Source organism: Carlito syrichta, unplaced genomic scaffold (assembly GCF_000164805.1).
Source record: "Carlito syrichta isolate Samal-C Ts95f unplaced genomic scaffold, Tarsius_syrichta-2.0.1 Scaffold124632, whole genome shotgun sequence".
NCBI classification, from domain to species: domain Eukaryota; kingdom Metazoa; phylum Chordata; class Mammalia; order Primates; family Tarsiidae; genus Carlito; species Carlito syrichta.
In genome coordinates, this window is record NW_007068728.1 from 162,659 (window position 1) to 182,760 (window position 20,102).

General features: G+C 39.7%; 1 protein-coding gene across 1 annotated transcript in view; it reads left to right on the forward strand.

Annotated features, from left to right (window-relative positions):
- The window catches only part of SCFD2 (sec1 family domain containing 2), a 73,171-nt gene that overhangs the window by 12,739 nt on the left and 40,330 nt on the right, over window positions 1-20,102 (forward strand). The window contains exon 2 of the mRNA XM_008048559.2: window positions 3,929-4,097. Within this exon, the coding sequence (XP_008046750.1) occupies window positions 3,929-4,097 (169 nt within the window). The remainder of the gene's footprint in view (window positions 1-3,928; window positions 4,098-20,102) is intronic.

The window sequence follows — 20,102 nt, forward strand, 5'->3', positions numbered from 1 at the left end:
CATGTAAATGGCACTCATTACATTTTAAAGATAAATATTGAATTGTCTGAAGCTGGACTTATGAGAAACTATTCACAAAAGGCAAGAGAATTCGAATATATTCTTTGTATTGAATCTGAGAAGCTGAGTTATGATGGTCTTGTAAGATTGACATATTGTTATCTCTCTTTAAACAATTTCTGATGAAATGTACATTATTTTTTTAACTAGCTAAATCTCATTTGCTCCTTATAGTAAACTGGGGGGGAAATGAAATTCTGGTAGAGTTTATATCATCCACAATCCTGTTATCCAAAGATAACCCTTGTTAAGATTTTGGGGGTGTGTGTGTGTGTGTGTGTATGCGTGTGCACATACATCCTCACACGGACACACACATATGTATATATGTAAAAAACATGCACATACACACATACACACTTAAGAGATAAAGACTTACTGTGTTTTTTAGGTTGTTCTAAGAACCTTAGAGTACAATTCAGGGTTAGGTATACAAACAGTGATCATGCAGGTACCCTTGTTGATGAGGTATACCCCTCCCTCCCCTAGCAGTTTTCCCCAACTGCCCGTTCCACTCCCCATTTCCCCTGACAGTTTTCTGCTACTGCCAATTGCTTTCTTATAGCATTATAATTGTTCAAGGTCACCTTATGAGTGAGACCATATGGGACTCAGTTCTTTGTTTTTGTGATAAATCACTGAGTATGATTGACTCCAGATCCATCCAATTTGCTGCAAAGTCCATATATTTGTCCTTCTTTATGGCTGCATAATATTCCATTGCGTATATGTACCACATTTTTTTTTATCCAGTCCAGCTTCGATGGGTAACACGGTTGGTTCCATGCTTTTGCTATTGTGAATAGAGCTGCAACAAACATATGTGTGCAGGTATCTTTTTTGCAGAATGATTTGAGTTCCTCCGGGTATATTCCCAATAGGGGAATTGCTGGGTCATATGGAAGGTCAATTTCTAGTTCCTTCAGAAATCGCCACACTGTCTTCCAAAGAGGTTGTATTAGTCTGCATTCCCACCAGCAGTGTAGTAGTGTTCCTTTTTCTCCACATCCTCGCCAGCATCTGTTGTTGTTTGTTTTATTAATGATGGCCATTCTTACAGGGGTTAGGTGGTATCTCAATGTGGATTCGATTTGCATTTCCCTAATGATGAGTGAGGCTGAGCACTTTTTCATATGTCTGTTGGCCGCCTGTATATCTTCTTTTGAGAAGTATCTATTCATGTCTTTTGCCCACTTTTTAAAGGGGCTGTTTGTTTTTTTCCTTTTGGCGCGTTCGAGTTCCTTGTAGATCCTAGATGTTAGGCCTTTGTCAGCTATACGGTGGCAAATATTTTTTCCTATTATGTGGGCTATGTCCCTGCTCTATTGATGGTTTCTTTGGCTTTGCAGAAGCTTGTCAGTCCCACTTGTCTATCTTATCTATTATGGCCTGGGCACTTAGGGTTTTGATCAGGAATTGGTTGCCAGTTCCAACTTCCATAAAAGTGTTACCTGCTTTTTCTAAGGTTCTTACAGTTTGAGGTTTTACATTTAGGTCTTTGATCCATTTAGAGTTAATTTTCGTGTATGGTGATAAGTAGGGGTCCTGTTTCAATCTTCTGCATGTGTTCAGCCAGTTTTCCCAGCACCATTTGCTGAATAGGTTCTCCTCTCCCCAGGGTTTGTTATTGGAGGCTTTGTCAATGATGAGTTGTTTGAGGAATTGAGGCTTTGCTTCTGGAATCTCTATCCTGTTCCATTGGTCTATGTGCCTGATCTTGTACCAATACAAGGCTTTTTTGATTACTGTAGCCTTATAGTAAAGTTTGAAATTGGAAGTGTGATACCTCGAATAGCCAATTCATGGTCGTTTATGTTTCCACATAAATTTCTGTATTATCATTTCCAGGTCTGAGAAGAATGATGTTGGCACCTTAATGGGCATTGCGTTGAATCTGTAGATTGCCTGACTTCATGTGATCTTCCTGTCTGGGTCGACTGGTATTCACCACTATGCTCAGCCTATATTTTTTATTCTTATTACAACAGGCTCATATGTTTGCCATAGAAAGTTTAGAAGCACTACATAAATAAGTATTTTATGTCTTGACTTTTCACATTTGGATTGTTGCAAGAGGACTTTAAGCAGTTTCGACTTGCAGAGGGCTGAATGAATGGAGACTCGTCTAAGATCCCCGAGCCTGGGATGATGGAGGAGGAAGCCACAGCCAGATGGCAGAGACTAGAGAGTCAGGACAGATGGTGGCCCGTGCAGAACGTTGTTTGTGCCGTGCATCTGTAGATGGCAGATGGAAGAAAAGTTTAACTTGGAGCAGGGATCAAAGTGAAAGGAAAGTTATTTTGATGATAAGTGGAGATTTATAAATATTTTAAATAAGTGAGTGGGGAAGGAGTGGAGAGAGAAATTCCTGGTGCTGTGAGGTTATCCGAGAGTCTCTCTCTGATTTAGTCTTTGGTTAAGGGTAGAGCTCACTTAGTGATTTCTGGCCCCTTCTGGGTAGCAGGGCCACTTACAATCACCAGGCATTTGTTTACCCGGAATTTAACAAGCAGCTCCTAGCCTGAGTGCTGAGACAGCCCTATACCATAGATAACATGAAGAGGACGTGCTTCCTTTTAGGCCTAATAAATAATATTCTACTGGTAGAAGTCACCCTAGAAGTTTTTGTGCTGGCTCTGTCTTAAGTACCTTCAAGGCCTGATTTTTTTTTAAATCCAAGATCATGATGTTTAGAGTTATCTGGCTCCTGGTTTTGAATTCTTACTCTGTAACTTACAAGTTCATTATTTACTTGTTGTGCACGAGCTAAACATAATGATACCTACCTGTTAGAGTTGCTGTGAGAATTAAGTGCATCATAAATGTGCAACGTGGAACTTAGTACCTGATATGTCATCAGCCCTCAATAAACATTAGCTGTTGGCATGAAGATGGTGATAATCGTGATTCCCTGGGTTCCTGGTGTGGCCTTTCCTATCTAGTCCTTCTTTCCCATTAATATGACATGGCCCAAAAAAGCAGAGATAAAAGTGGTAAGGTATTAGGAAGCAAAGGGTTAACTGATTTGAAGTGGATGCTCCAACAAGCAGATGTGGCAAGTCCACTCATTGGTGGAATTATGTCTCCAAGCAATGATGGTTTTGGAGAGATAACTTGGTTTTATGAAAAAAGCATTGAACGGCGTCATTAGCCTTGAATTTTAATTTACATTCATTAACTTGTTATTAAAAGAGTTCATACATGTAAAGTGCATAGAATAGTGCTGGTACATAGAAAGCACTTAGTAACTGTCATTGCAAGCTATTACCATTCATTTGCTTATTCATTCTTTCATCCAGGAAATATTTAGTGAGAGCCTATTAGCTACCACTTTTCATGGTAGATGTGGTGGGCAAGGGGAAACAAGATAAGCAGGACCTTTGCCATTATGAAGATAAGGTTTTAGTGGAAGGGAGGCTTGCTTGGTGAAGTCCCTAAGCCCTTCTGGGTTTTGGTGACTTAATTAGTAAAATAAAAATAAAACAGCTTTAAACTTTCAAGATGATATTGTCCTACAACACTGTTTACTGACTGCCCACTTATGCTGATAACTTGACTGATTCATGATGGTTTCTTGCTGCCTGCTGTCTGCAGGCACTGTGCCAGGTGCTAGGTTGCAATAGCAATGAGGCCAGACCTGATGCCTGCCCTTATGGAGCATGGAGTTCAACTCATGAGGCACTCGTGAATCAGGTCATCATGCACGTGATTAGTGTGACAAAGGGCAGAATGCTAGGTTTGTGTTGTTGATTTGTATAACAGAAACTAAAAATGTATGTTACTTTTGATAGAAAAGCCATTATAAGACATTTATCCAGCACCTTTTCTTCCCATTTCTGAGTTTATATTTTCTTATCTACTTCAACAGGTGCAGTTGGCCATCATGGTGACAGCTTGGTGGAGAAGATCTTGTCAGTGCTGCCCCAGCTTCCGGGCCACACTAACGACGTGGCAGTCAGCATGGGAGAGCTTGCTGCGCTCCACACCGTGGAGGAGACTTACCCTGTGGTGGCGCCAGGCTGTCTCGCGCAACCCCAGTAAGACATGCCATCTCTCCTCCTTACTTTCTCTCTCTTCTTTCTTTTCTTTGTAACTTGATATCCTTATACAAAGGAAACAATGAAGAGTTGGTCTGGTTGAAAAATTTGTAGTGGTTAGCATTTTAAAAAAGCATTTTTTTCTTAATGCTGAGATAACCATATTCATTAAACATGACAATAAGGCCAAGAATATAGAACTTGATAACGGTGTCATTTGGATGTAATATAAGCTTGCTTCAGGATCAGGGGAGTCAGTTTGTGAATCTTCATTTCACACATGGTTTCATGTGGAATTGGGTCTGGTCTCCCCAGTTCCTCTTTCCCAATTGATCTCATGTGACTGAAAAGCAACCTGCGTGGCTAGGAAGCAGTGCCATTGTCATATGTAAATGATATGCTCTTGGACGTCAACATCAATGCATACTTTATTTCTAGGTATATTTTTCATGTGCTTAGAGAAATAGATGAGAGAAGTTGGTATGCATTAAGTTATACAGAGTTTCAAAAATGAACATTTTTCCAGAAACAACAATAAAAAGATATTGTAGTCACCTTCTTGACTTTGTTCTTCATCAACAATTCTTAGAGAATTATTCTTATTTGGGGAAAACAATTCTTAGAGAATTATTCTTATTTGAAGAGAAAAAGTATCTAAGAGTATCTGTTTCTTTTATCTTCATGTTGTGTATTTTTTTTTAATAAAACAGGCTCTCTAAGCATTATAGTCTTAAACCTTGACAGTGGCAGATACATTTGAAATTTCCTATCATATTTAGAATTAACTTGAAGCTCCTGATTGTTTCAGCTTCTTTGTAGATAATTGATATACTTATTTGATGCCTGGTGTATATGGGTCAGTTTGGAGAGAAAATGAAAGGTTTTAGACCTTGTCTGTTTTAGTGTATTTATATAAGGGGAACCCCCCCCCAAAAATCCAGAATTATCTTTTGGAGGGCGGGCCCCTTATAGTGTACTCAGATATAGTCCTCTGGATCAAAAGGTCAGCCAAAGTTTTTACCTGGCAGTTTTGAGAAGGTTGCATCACAACTTGCAGAAGAAACATCCCGAGTTATGGCAAACAGTTGCTGGTTTTTCCACCATGACCTGCTGGGCTCAGGTGATCTTTCTGCCTCGGCCTTCCAAGTAGTTGGAACTACAGGCACAAGCCACCACATCTGGCTAATTTTTAAATTTATTATAGAGATGTGGTCTCATCAAATTGCCCAGGCTGGTCTCGAACCCCTGGTCTCAGGCAATCCTCTTGCCTCAGACTCCCAAAGTGTTGGGATTCCAGGGCCACTGCACCCGGCAACACAATTTTTTGTAAATAAATACTATATCTTTTGGGTTCCTCCTTGTACATACAATAAAAACATAGGTGTAAGGACTTGCAGCTCTACGAACTCAAAGGTAATTGTGACTGTAAATACTTTTAGTTACTCAGGGAGTCATTCAGAATTTGACTGTGAGGGATTTACTGTGAGGCTCACTCTAGGGTGAGTAACATGTGGGACATAAAAGAGCACCAGATGTCATCCTTGCCTTCAGGAATGCTCTTCTTGTTGGGTTGTCATTATTTATAACCAGAACAATGAGAAAACCGTGGAGATGATATGAAATCAAGACTCATGTATTTGCTGCAATACAGGGTCAGGCTCATGTGGTCTTTGTGTATGAACATGGGCCCTGTGGAGGGTAGTGCTTGAGTTAATTAGGTCTTGAAGGATTTATATATTTATTTATTTTTGAATCAGGGTCTCATTTTGTCACCCAGGCTGGAGTGTAGTAGCATGGTTACAGCTCACCACTGCATTGACCTCCTGGGCTCAAGTGGTCTTTCCTCCTCAGCCTTCTAAGTAGCTGGGATTACAGGTGTGTGCCACCATGCCTGGGTAATTTCTTGATTTATTGTAGAGACGAGGTCTTGCCATGTGGCCTAGGCTGGTCTTGAACTCCTGGGCTCAGGCAATTCTCTTCCTCAGCCTCTCAAAGTGCTGGGATTACAGGTGTAAGCCACTGCACCTGACCATGGTTGAATATTTAAAGCACTGTCAAAGCTAAAATATTAGCAAAACATTTGTGAACAAGGGGCAGCTACACATTCCTATTTGCTTATGACGCGCTCCATCTGGAGACTGGAAGGCACTGATGCTCCTGGCTGCCTCTGCAGAGCAGGATTGAATGAGGACAGAAAGGAGGGAAGTCTCTTGCTCCACATATCAGTGTGTGTGCCTGGAACTTTCCATCATGCGAATGCATCTCTATGGGAGCTAAATAGAGTGTATACACAGACATGGAATATGGAATGACTGCCCAAGACTCAGAGGGTGGGAGTGTGAGGGTGAGGGCTGAGAATTACCTGTTGGCACAATGTTCACTCTTCGGGGACGGGTACACTAGCTCAGACTCCATCCCTACACGGTATGTCCACTGTGCTCCTTACATTATACAAACACAAAAAGATGACTACAAAGAAAAAGAACTAGACTTCAGGTTTAAGTGACAGCACTACAGCTTGCATGACGCATGAAGGTGGGCTCTCACCTCTAGAAGGAAGCTGCTGTCTCCTGTTTGATGCCTCCACCCAGCTTCCCTCCTTGGTAGCTTCTACCCCTATGGACGACTCTTCCCTTTGAAGAATACGACACTGTAATGTACATGTCTATCTCCTGTACTAGACTGTAAACTCTCTGAGGGTAGTAGCTGTGCCTTGCCACTCTTAGGAGGTGCTAGTGAATTGAATATAAGATTCAATGCATGACTGAAGAAATCCTAACATGAGATTTGAGGTGAAGTGTAAAACTGATGACATAAATTGATGAAGACCCTTCTTGACTTCATGTTAGTACTTAAGTCATTGTCCAGCATTGTTTTTATATGTACATGTGTGTACACACACACACACATACCGGGGTGCCAAAAAAATGTATACACATTTCAAGAGCTGTTAGGAGATGTTTGCCTTCGTCAGAAGTGTCTGGGTGCTGATGGGAACCACTTTGATTGCCTCTTGTAATTGCAGAAGTCACATGTGACTTGTATTCATCTCAACTATTACAATTTTAATACAGTTTTTTCCTCTCTTAAAATGTATATACATTCTTTTGGCACCCTCTGCATATAACAGTATATGTAAATAATATTATGTATGTATATTTTCTTCCAATAAGTTTCTGAAGAATAGGATTTTTTTTTATGACGTACGTTTCCTGAAATGTACCTCATTTTCTAGGTCATTGAGAAGGAAGGAAGGTAACTTCAAATGCCCAAATTTAGTGAGGCATTATACGAGGTATTTTGAAATGCATTATTACACTTCACTCTATAAGCAGTTCTACAAGGTGGATATTAATCTTTTTTTGTTTCTGTGGAATTTATTTATTTATTTATTATCAATATTTTTTATTATGGTTTTGTGGGGTACAGTTAAGGGTTAGGTATACAATTACGTTTCATTCAGGCACCCTGGTGATAAGTTTCTGTGGAATTTAAAGAGCCTTAACTACCTTGCCCTAAGCCATATTTTTCCCTAGTGATAGAATCAAGTCTTTTTAAAAAATAATTTTTCTTTTTTAATATCAAGGCACACTTCTGCTATACCACATTGACTGTCTGATGCAGGGTTCAATACATTGTCAACCTTAAATAATGAAATTCAGAAAATATGATTAAGTAGAGCATTTGTTTGAGTGCAAACTTTGAGGACAGCCACCTAGAAATCCAGGCTCTAAAGGAATGGAGCCAGTGCACCCAAGTAGAGACATTAATGTGTCACCTATATGGACAGAGACAGAGAAAATTATCGGGGTTCCAACATTTTCATGCAAGGTCAGTACCTGTGTCATTGCGCTTTGATGGATTGCAGCTTACTGTGTGCCAAGGTGATTGCTTTAATATCCTGTAAAGAGGGGTTACAGTCTCAAGGGGTCTTGTCTCTGATGCCATTCATTTGGTCTTTTCTCATCATTTACAGGAAAAAGCCGAAGTTGCAGCTGCATGCTACCTGACTCAGGCTACCAAGCCACATTCTTCTCCAGGCCCAAAATAACTTAAAACTCCAACAGCTTGTGGTTGGAGTTATTTAATTGCACAGCATGAGAAACTAACCATTATCTTAAAAAAAAAAAAAAATCCAGTGATATAAGCCCAATTTTCTTGTTAATTTTTAGTTTGTAGGTGGAATCTGTTTTTCTAAACTGTAGAGTGATGGAACAGTGCAGCAGCAGTTTCAACCTGGACAAGCCAAGTTGTTAACTTTAACTCTAAGTTACCTGGTAGTGATGTCTAGTAAGTCATTGTCTGGATCCTCTAAGGAAAAGATGTTGAATTGGCATCAAATGGTAATCATATTTGCTCTTCTTTCTTTGTTTTTCCAGTATAATTAAATATTACTATTAATGAGATAATAACATTTTCAGAAGTAAGAAAGGTAGTTTTTCTTTTCTTTCTTTCTTTCTTTCTTTTCTTTTTCTTTCTTTCTTTCTTTTTTTTTTTTTTTGGTGAGTAAGCAGGACTTTATTTAGAAAAGAGGAAAGCTCCTGGCAGGGCAGCAGGAGGGGACCTGAAGGAGTTTTTCTCAAAAGGCAGTTTTTCTTAGTGCAGAATGAGAAGTATGACTTTGACTTTATATGTTCCTGTAGGTGCAACTGCTGAACTTGGATGTCAGCATTAAGTGACTGTCCACGGGTGTTGAATCTGAGACCAAGAGCCCGTGGCAGTCCTGTGATCTCCCTGTGGAACAGGTTGTGGGCCTCTCTTCCTTCCCTGGGTCTTTTTTTTTTTTTTTTTTTTGTACTTTTCAAGTAAACATTGCAAACTAGGCAGGAGAAAGGCCTACCTCTTCTCAGCAGGTCACTTACTATATTTAACTTTTTCTCCTAAAGATCATCTGGGCTCAGTTACAGGTTTAAAAAACAGAACTAATGAATAATTTGTGAATGCTATGGTGAAATAAGCTGGATTCTTTTCTGAAAATGAAGAGATAAAAATGTCTACCAAGAAATATTTAGGGGGGGTGGGATTGGCAGTTGAGGGAAACTGCCAGGGGAGTAGGGGGGCACACCTCATCAACAAGGGTACCTGCATAATGAATGTTTGTATACAGAACCCTGAATTGTACCCCACATCTTTAAAATAAGAAATATATTTTAAAAAATAAAAAAGAAAATAAATAAAAATATTGTCACGCCGAAAAGTATTTAAGTAATTTAAGGTACCAGAGACTTTTTTTTTGAGTTGGAGTCTCACTCTGTCACACAGGCTGGAGTGCAGTGGCACACTCACAGCCACTGCAGCCTCAAACTGCTGGGCTCAGGTGATCCTTCTGCCCCAGCCTTCCAAGTAGCTAGATTATAGACTATAGGGACAATAGGTGCACGCCACCATGACTGGCTAATTTTTTGATTTATTGTAGAGATGATTGCCAAGTTGCTCAGGCTGGTCGCAGACTCTTGGACTCAGGTGATCCTCTTTTCTCTGCTTCTCAAAGTGCTGGGTACCCGCCCCCAGCCCAGAGACATTGTAAGTTGTATTTCTTTTTTTAAATTTGCTTTTCTGTTTAAGTTGTATTTCTTGGTAAAGAATTATGTTTAAGGGAATATTTTTCAAAATTCTTCTTTTTTTTTTTCTTTGAGTCAGAGTTTCACTCTGTCACCCAGGCTGGAGTGCAGTGGTATCCTCACGGGCACTGCAACCTCAACCTGCTGGGCTCAGGCAGTCCTTCCACCTCAACCTTCCAAGTAGCTGGAACTACAGGCACATGCCACCACATGGTTTATTTTTTGATTTTTGATTTCTTGGTAGAGATGAGGTCTCACCAAGTTGTCCAGGCTGGTCTCCGGCCCCTGGGCTCAGGCAATCCTCTTGCCTCGGCCTTCCAAAGTGTTGGGATTACAGGCATGAACCACTGCACCTAGCCCAGAATTACTTTTTTTTAAAATGCATATGAAGCAAAGAAGGTTTGGGGGTAGAAGAAATTCTTACCCTGTAATTACTGCCATGTTGCTACTAAGTCCTGGTATTTGCCAGTTAAGGAATGTGCATTCAAACTCCAGAGTCTTTTCATATTATAACATATAAAATGGCTTGTGGTCTCTGTGTTGTGAGAAGACTGAACTCTGGGTCATTGTGGATTTGGGATTCATAACTTAAATGGAAACTATCGCTCCTTTAAACAAGGCTAAGAACTCTCTGAAGTTAGCTGAAATGGAAAAGAAAGAATGGAAAGACTCAGTACTTTTAAAAGACACTGCAGTAATGGATTACAGTTCTCAGGTGGCTCTTCACTGCCAAGAAGAAGTCAATAATAAATCCAGAAATCCAACCTCTGGGGTTAGCCAGTCACAGGCTTGCTGGAGTGCTGTTCCACCGCGTATGGATAGACCTGAGTGCGCTCACTGGAGTGGTAGATGCCCCACAGCCCCGCTGTAGTTTCTCTCTTCTGGTATTCTTGCCCGAGGGCCTTTTGCCTTGTTTTCTTTTACTTCTGTCTTCCAATTAAGTGTCACATGGGGCGAATGTCTGGCACCAGGCAGCGGGTCAGCAGGGTAGAGGTAGAAGCCACCTAGCAAAGCTGGAAGGAGCCTGGGTGGCAGGGAGAGCTCAGAGCAGGAAGATGCGTTTAGCAATGGAAAGAGGCATCTTTGGGTCCAAGCATGCAAGGTCTGAAATCCTGGAAGTCTATTTGGGTGAAACATCATGGGTGGAAGTGCAGAGGCAAACCCTCCAAGTTTATATGGTGTGATTTGTTTTTCAAAATACTTAAGTGGCTACTGTGTGCCAGGCCCTTGATGAAGACAAGATCTCGGCCCTCATGGAACTTACTCTAATAGGGATGTCTCTAATAGGGATGACAAACTCATAAACAAGTGAATATATGATCTAGTGTCAGCTGAAGCAAATAAAACCATGTCAGGGAATCAGGAATGACTAGGCCCTGACTATCAAGAAGTGGAGGAGGCAGAAAGTATCTGAGGGGCTATCTTTCAAGCAGGGACCTGGCAAACAGCTTTGCGAGACTAGTGGCTATCTGGGGCTGGAACATTGCAACCTAGGAAGGACTAGTGATTCAGCGATAACTTGTGGACTAGGTTGGGTCTTGCTAATAGTTAATGTTGAGTGACTTTTCATGTACTTATTCCCTCTGCATATGCTTTTGGATGAAATGTCCCTTTACATCTTTGGCCCATTTTTCTAATTGAATTGTACTTTTAGTCTTGAGCTTTGAGAGTTCTTTATATAAGCTCTTGTCGGTTAAGTGGTTTGGAAATATTTGCTCCTAGTGTACAGCTTGTCTTTCCATCCTCTTAACAGGATCTCATCATAGGGCCAAAGTTTTTAATTTTGATGAAGTCCAACTTATCCATTTTTTTTCTTTTATGGATTGTACTTTTGGTGTCAAATCTTACAACTTTTTACCTAGCTCTAGAGTCTGAAGATTTTTCTGTTGTTTTTTTCCCCTAAAGGTTTTATAGTTTTAATTGTTTTGCATTTAATCTGTGATCCATTTTGAGTTAATTTTTTGTATAAGGTATAAGACTTAGGCTGAGATGTGGTTTTTTGCATGTGCATATTCAGTTATCCCAGTACCATTTATTGAAAAGGGTATTTTCCCTTCAGGGTATCACTTTTGCACCTTTGACAACAATCAGCTGAGTCTGTCTGCCTGGACCCATTCTGGGTTCTCAGTTTCATCCCACTGATCTGTATGTCTATTCTTCTACCAACACCACACAGGACTGGTGACTGTACCTTTTTGCAAGTCTCAAATTTGGGTAGACTCATTCCTCCAATTTTATTCTTTTTCTTTTTCTTTTTTTGCTATTTTACTTCTTTTGCTTTTCCATATAAGTTTTATAATTTGTCTATATGTACAAAAAATATTTCTGGGATTTGAATAGGACCTGTATTAAACTTGTGTATCAATTTGGAGAGAATTTTCATTTCTACTATTTTGAGCCTTATACTCATGAACTTGATATATTTCTCCATTTATTTAGGTTATCTTTGATTTTTTTCATTGATGTTATATATTTTTTTGGCTTATAAGTTCTGTACATGTTAAATTTACATATAAGTATTTCATTTTTGAGTAAATTATATTGTATTTTTAATATCTGTGTCCATATGTTCATTGATAGTATATTAAAATGCAATTTATTTTTTAAATCAAGTGATTAGCAATGGGTATTCTCTTCATTTCAGATCAGCTCTGAAAGATGGTTGCCATCATTTTACTGTTTTTAATTAATTAATTAATTTATTTTTAGAGATAGTTGTCACTCTTTTGCTCAGGCTGGAGTATAGTGGCATAACCATAGCTCATTGTAGCCTTGAACTCATAGGGTCAGGTGATCTTCCCATGTTAGCCTCCAGAGTTTTACGAGTTATCATGCCCAGCTATTTGTATGTTTATCTTGTGTCCTGCAACCTTGCTGAATTCACTTATTATTCTAGTTTTCCTATTATATTTCTTGGAGCTTTCTATGTACTTAATCATGTTGTCTGCAAATAGGAACTTTTTTCTTGTTCTGTCATGAGCTATATGCTTTTTATTTTCTTTCCTGCCTTATTGCTCTGACTAGAATTCTTGTCTGCCTGTGATCTAGCCTTGTCTGTGATCTCAGGGGAAAGGATTCCGTCTTTCACCAAGTACAAGGGGGAACTCCAAAAATCTCGGAATTTATTTATAAATAATTATAGAACTATTCTTATATGTTTATACTTCAATCACCTTCAAAGTACTTTCTCCATTTCATGCACTACACCTATTGAGATGCTATTTCCTTTGCTCAAAACAGTTTTTGAATCCGTCAATTTAGATGCCTTTTAGTGCTTCTGCCATTTTTAGTTTCACCTCTTCCTCATTGGCATAACTTTCTTTTTGAGTAAATTTTTCATCCAGGAAAACAAACAAAAAAGTGGCTTGGGGTGAGATCAGGTGAGTAGGGAGGGTGGGGTATGGGGGTTATGCCATTTTTGGCTAAAACTGCTGTACATTCAGTGTGGTATGAACAGGTGTACTCGTAAAACACCCATCATGAAATGGGCAAATACATTGAAAGAATCTCCCCCCACCAAAAAAAAAAATCACTGAAGCATCTTGCAACAATGCTAGCTGGTACACTGATGCTGATAGGCTCCTAGAACACTTACCAGCAGGGAAGCCTCTGCTACAAGGGACCCGCCCTCCAAAAAATAATTCCCTTTTTTTTGGAGGGGGTCCCCCATGTATAATGTTTTGAAGGTGCTCTTTTTCAAGTTGAGCAGGTATCCCTCTATTGCCAGTTTTCTGAGAGTTTTTATTATGAATGGATGTCTCATTTTGTTAAATGCCTGTTTTATATTGATTGATATGTGGGTTGGTTTTTTTTTTTGGTACCATCTTTGCCTGGTTTTTGTATTATAGTAATACTAGCTTCACAAAATGAATTGAGAGAATTGGAAAGAATGTCTAATGCTGTTGCTGGGGGAAGTGTTCTATAAATGTTGATTATATCCTGTTGGTTGATGGTATTGAGGAGTTCTTATATATCCTTGTTGATTTTCTAAATAGTTGTTCTATCAGTTGTTGAGAGAAGAGTGATGAAATCTCCAGCTATAATTGTGATGTTTTCTTTTCAGTTCTATTAGTTTTTGCTACTCATATTTTTCAGATGTGTTGTTTTGTTCATACACTTTAGGGTTGCTATGTTTTCTTTGTGCATTGACCCTTTTATCATTTAGAAATATCTCTTTCTGTATCTGGTAATTTTCTTTGCTCTGAAGTCTACTTTATCTGATATTAATATAGCTACTCCTGCTTTTTTTTGGAATAATTTTTGCATTTGTGTTTTTACTTTCTTTTATTTTCTACCTGCTAGTATCATTATCTTTGATGCATTTGTTATAAAAATCATGTAGTTGGGGCATGTATTTTAATCCTGCCAATCTCTGTCTTTAATTGCTGTATTTAGGCCATTTACATTTAACATAACTTTGAATATATTAAAGCTTGAGTCTTCCAATTTATTTTTTGTTTGTTGTTTCTATTTTTCACTTCTCTGTTTCCTTTATCCAGTCTTTCTGTGAGTTACTTGACCTTTTTTTTTTTTAGAATTCCACTTGATTTATCTAACTGTTTTTGAATGTATCATTTAATATAGTTTTTTTGGTGGTTCACTAGCTATTCTGTATAATAATTTTAATGATATATATATATATATATATTTGTACATGTATTATAAGAGGGAGGATCCCAAAACCCCCCTGGAATTTATATATAAAAAATTGTGTATTTATTCTTACATGTTTAAACTTTAGTTACTATCAAGGTACTCTCCATTTGATGCAATACACCTATTGAGATGCTTTCTCCACTGCTCAAAATAGTTTTTTAACTTGTCAGTTTTGATGCCTTTTAGTGCATCTGACATTTTTTGTTTCACCTCTTCCACATAGGCAAAACGTTTACCTTTGAGGACTTTTTCATCCGGGGAAACAAAAACAAGTTGCTCTGAGTGAGATCATGTGAATAGGGAGGGTGAGGCATGGGGGTCATGCTGTTGTTAGTCAAAAACTGCTGAACACTCAGCGCTGTATGGGCAGGTGTGCTTGTAAATCACCTGTCATGAGATGGGCCAGTGCATTGAAAGAAACTCCAAGAAAAAAAATTCACTGAAGTTGAATGCAGCCTCTCACAGTAATGCTAGCTGGTCCACTGATGCTGATGGGGTCCTAGAACACTCACTTAGCAGGGGAAACCTGTACTACCAGGGACCCACTCTCCAAAAGATGATTCTGTTTTCTTGGGGGGGGGTCCCCTTTGTATATTATGTAATACATATTATATATGCATTATATATAATCTCTACATTTTATATATAATGACACATAATAACTTATCACAGTCTGCTGGTGGTGTAATTTTACCTGTTTGAGCGAAGTATAGAAACCTTATCTCCTGTCACTTCCCTTCACCTTCACCCTTACACACATGTAATGTAATCATCTTAAATATGCTCTCCACAAACATTCAGAATCACGTCAGACTATGTTACAAGTTTTGCTTCTTCCAGCAAACTTAGTTTAGAAAACCTAAGAGAAGAAAGGCAGTTTATTGTATTTATCTATATTTTTGCTTGCTGTGTTCTTCCTTTCTGATGTTTGAGATTTCTTTTTTCCTTTCTTTTCTGTTTAGAGAACTTTCTTTAGCCGTTCTTTTAGAGTAGGTCTGCTGGTAACACAATCTCTTCATTTTCATTTATCTGAGAATATTTTGATTTCCCCTCACTTTTGAATGACATTTTCACTGAGTATAAGAGTCTAGGTCAGCAATTTTTGTCTTTCAGCACTGGAACAATGTTAGTCTACTTTCTTCTGGCCTCCATTTTTCCAAAGAGAAAGCCACTGTCATTTGAATTGTTTTCCTCTTTCCAACAAGGTGTAATTTTTTCTTCTTTCAGGATTTTTACTTTGTCTTTCGTTTTCAGAGGTTTGGGACTGACTTAGCTGATTGTATCTGTAGATTTATGACTTTACAAATTTGGGAAACTTTTAGCTATCCTTCCAGTACTTTTTTAGTCCCATCCTCTTTCTCTTCTTCTTCTGGGATGACAGTGATAGGTACATGAATTTCTTACTGCTGCTTACCATTAATTTAGTAGCTTAAAACAGCTCAAATTTACTCTCTTAGTGTTCTGGAGGTCAGAACAGTTCCATGAACCTTCTAAAAGTTTCCCACATACTAATTGCTTTGCCATAATTCAAAGGGAAACATTTTGCCTATGTGGAAGAGGTGAAAAAAAAAAAGGAAAATGCATTAAAAGGCATCAAAACTGGCCAGTTCAATTTTTTAAGATCAGCCTTAAAGCCCTAAAATCAGAGTGTCACAGGGCTGTTTCATTAGGAGCTGCTCCTTGCCTGTTGGTTCATGTCATTTTCGCCCTCACCAACAAAGCATATGAGTCTGGTTGATCCTCATTCTTGCCAGCATTTGGTATTGTCCCTTGCTATGGACTGAGTTGTGCCCCACCCCTCTGCCCCCCACTCATGTGTTGAAGATTTTATGCCTTGTATTTCAGAATGTGACTATTTGGAAACATGGCCTTTAAAGAGGTAAAATGAGGTTTTGAGTAGGCTCCAAAGAATTCTGGCTGGTGTCCTTATCAGGAGAGGAAATTTGGACACACAAAGGCACACCAGACACATGCATGCTCAGAGGGATGTCCATGTGAACATATGAGAAGAAACCATTGGCAAGCCAGGCAGAGAGGCCTTGGGAGAAACCAAGCTTGATTTTGCCCTTCTAGTGTTCAGAACTGTGAGAAAATAAACCCTGTTGTGTAAGCCACTCAGTCCATGGTATTTTGTTATGGTAGCCTAAGACCAGTATGCCCATCATTTTAATTTTAGTCACTCTTGTGGGTGAGAAGTGGTTTGACTTTGTGTTTTCCTGATGACTAGTGATACTGAACATGTTTTCATGTGCTTGTTGTATGGAGAAACCAGAGCCCTCATTCATGTCTGGTAGGAATGTAAAATGTACAGCAGGTATAGAACAGTTTGGGCTTTCCTCAAAAAGTTAAATATAGAGTTAACATGACACTGTGATTTCACATCTAGATTTATGTCCAAAAGATGTGAAAACAAATGTTCAGCAAGAAACTTTCACATGAACACTCTCAGCAGCAATACCATAGTCAAAAGCCCTAGTGCTCATCAACAGATGAATGAGTTGTGGGCAATGTTATTCAGCCATGAGGAGGATTGAAGTGCTGATCCATGCTCCAGGGTAGATGAGCCTTAGAAACACTACTCTGAACGAATGTAGTCAGGCGGAAGAGGTCACATTTTGTCTCATTCCATTTGTGTGAAGTGTCCAGAGTAGACAAGCCCAGAGAGACAGAGAGACAGAGAGCAGATTAGCAGTTACCAGGCGGGGGTAGAGGGCAGGGAGAGGCTAGCCAACGGGCACAGGGCTTCCTTGGGAAAATGCTTGGAGCTAGGAGGTGATGGTTGCACCACACTGGGAATGTCACAAATGCCACTATATCAAACACTTTAAAATGGATCATTTTATGTTATGTGAATTTTATATCTTTAAGAAAAGTGATTTAATATTGTAAGCCAGCCATTGCCTTGCTAGACTCTGGGGTGGCCATGTACTCTTTGAGCTATGGCTGTCTCCATGCTTCCTGGCTTTGTCCCCCACCCCGCCCCACCTTGGGGAAGTGAATTGTCTCTCTCTTTTTCTCTCTCTCTAATTTACTTTTAAATAAACTATATTTTCTAATCTAAAAAAAATAATGTAAACCACCGTGAGATGGCCCTAAATAATCTTGCCATTCAGTTCTTTAACACAAATTCTGGTTTGGTAGGATGTATATTTATGCCCCCAGTCCCAAGCACTGGCCATATTACTTGCTTGGGCCAATGAAATGTAGGATGAAGCAACGACTTAAGAGAGTGAAGGTTGATATGCTTGTTCTCTGCCACAATGGCTGAATCCTGAGTGGAGAGGAGTCAGAGCAGAGCTTGCCTCGCTTAGTGACCCTGCAACAGGGAGGGAAACGCACTTTTGTGGCTGTAAGCCACTGGGACTTTTGGAGTCAGTTGTTACAGCATAACCTAGCCTGTCTTCATTGATATACCAGATAACAAAATCCCAGGGCGGTGGAATTTCGGGTGAGTTTTATTTCCTTTTATTTTTTATTTTATTTTATTTTTATATTTTTTTGAGTTGGAGTCTCACTCTGTCACCCAGACTGGAATGCAGTGGCCGCTCCTGGCCACCGCAGCCTTGACCTGCTGGGCTCCGGCGATCCTTCCTCCTCAGCCTTCCAAGTAGCTAGAACTACAGGTGCGCGCTACCACGCCCAGCTAATTTTTGATTTATTGTAGAGATGAGGTCTCGCCAAGTTGCCCAGGCGGGTCTTGAACCCGTGGGCTCAGGCAATCCACTCACCTTGGCCTCAAAGTGCTGGGATTACAGGCTGAGCCACTGAGCCCAGCCTTCCTTTTATTTTTATGTGTTGTTTGAATTATTTTAAAGTGGCACAATTATTTATATATTCACTAAAAAATGCAATTATTTTCATTGTGGAAAAAATATTTTAAAAGTTAAAAAATAATTAGGATCAACATTTGTTACCAGCAACCTTCCATAAATTGTCAGTGAATGTTCTTATACTCACAGAAGGTAGGAATTTTACCTCATGGATTGAAGGCACCATCCTCACTGCTTCTGGGTTTTTAATAAATTATGGTTATCTCCATCTATGAGTCCAAATAGTTTTCCCATAGTGGTATCATTTTAGAATATTTGGGGTTTGCTTAATATGTCTGTTTATCAAATATTTTCTAAAGCTATACCCTGGATCAGACTTTCTACTGACTGTTAAATTATACTTGGCAGCCGGACTCGGTGGCTCAGCCTGTAATCCCAGTGTTTTGGGAGGCTGAGGTGAGTGGATTGCCTGAGCCTGTGAGTTCGAGACCCGCCTGGGCAACTTGGCGAGACCTCATCTCTACAATAAAATTAAAAAAAAAAAATCAGCCAGGCATGGTAGAGTGTGCCTGTAATTCCGGATACTCGGAAGGCTGAGGTGGAAGGCGGAAGGATCCCTGTAGCCCAGTGGGTTGAGGCTGCAGAGGCCGGGAGCAGCCACTGCACTCCAGTCTGGGCGAGAGAGTGAGACTCCAACTCAAAAAAAAAAAAAATTATACTTGGCAAAAGCATTGGCTGAAGTATTTTGATATATATAATTTTTTTTTATAATCTAGAGATTTTTCTTTTTTTTAGTTGGGGTCTTACTCTGTTGTCCAGGCTGGAATACAGTGGCATGATCATGAATCACCACAGCCTTGACCGCCCAGGCTCAGGTGATACTTCCGCCTTAGCCTTCTGAGTAGCTAGGACTATAGTTGCACGTCACCATACCTGGCTAATTTTTTTTTATGGTTTTTGTAGAGACGAGGTCTCCCTATGTTGCCTAGCCTGGTCTCAAACTCCTGGGCTCAAGCAATCCTCCTGCCTCAGTCTCCCAAGTGCTGGGATTATAGGTGTGAGCCACTGCACCCAGCCTAGTGTCTGCTTAGTATCTCAGTTTACCAGATATTTTCTAAAAATACACCCTGGTCAGATTTCTAACTGACTATTAAATTACACTTGGCAACAACACTGGCCAAGGAATTTTGATGTCAATATGCATATAAGTTTTAATAATCTAGAGACTTTTATTTTCCTGTGTGGGAGAGAAAGGATTACTTTATAAGACTTAGCTACTCACATAATTACAGAACAATCTTTAAAGTGGATATTGTTATTTTTATTTTAGAAATGAGAACACTGGGGCTTATAGCAATTAGTTCAACTGGTTGAAGGTAACAGAGCTGGGAACATGGTGCAGTGGGTTTTGAGCCCACTGATGGCAGAACTCATCTTTTTTACTCTGTATTTGGACTTACTTATAGAAGACTTCATTTTGAACATAGAATAATGCCACTTTCTTTTCTGGAGAGTTGGCCTTATCTTTCTTTCTGAAGCTTTATCACTGGGTACAGTGTTACATAACTATTTTAGTTATGACTTTTCCCATATCAGGGGCTCCATGCTGGTGCTTGTCTATGGACCCCATCAGTGTGGGATGAGAACAGGACCTGCAGAAACCAGCTCAGCCCTGTTACTGCCAACACTGGACTTGGTCCATGAGGACCACAAGTGTGTTGGTCTCCGGGGGCTTTCCACGGTCTAGAGTTTGACCTTACTAGTAGTTTAGAATTGTCTTTGTTTCAAGGATTCTCACACCTGAAACACGAGTTGTATGAGGAGGAAGTCGTGGGTCCTCAGAGCCCTGTTCTATCAGCATCTTCTAGGGCACCTGTGTCCCCACTGTCTCAGCAGCGTCCCCACTGTCTCAGTGAGACTCTGAACGACGAGAAGGGTCATGGGCGTCGGGGGATAGTGTGGCTGGGTTTGCTCCTTGCGTGTACTAGAATGGTGTTTTCAAATTCAGGTCATTGGAG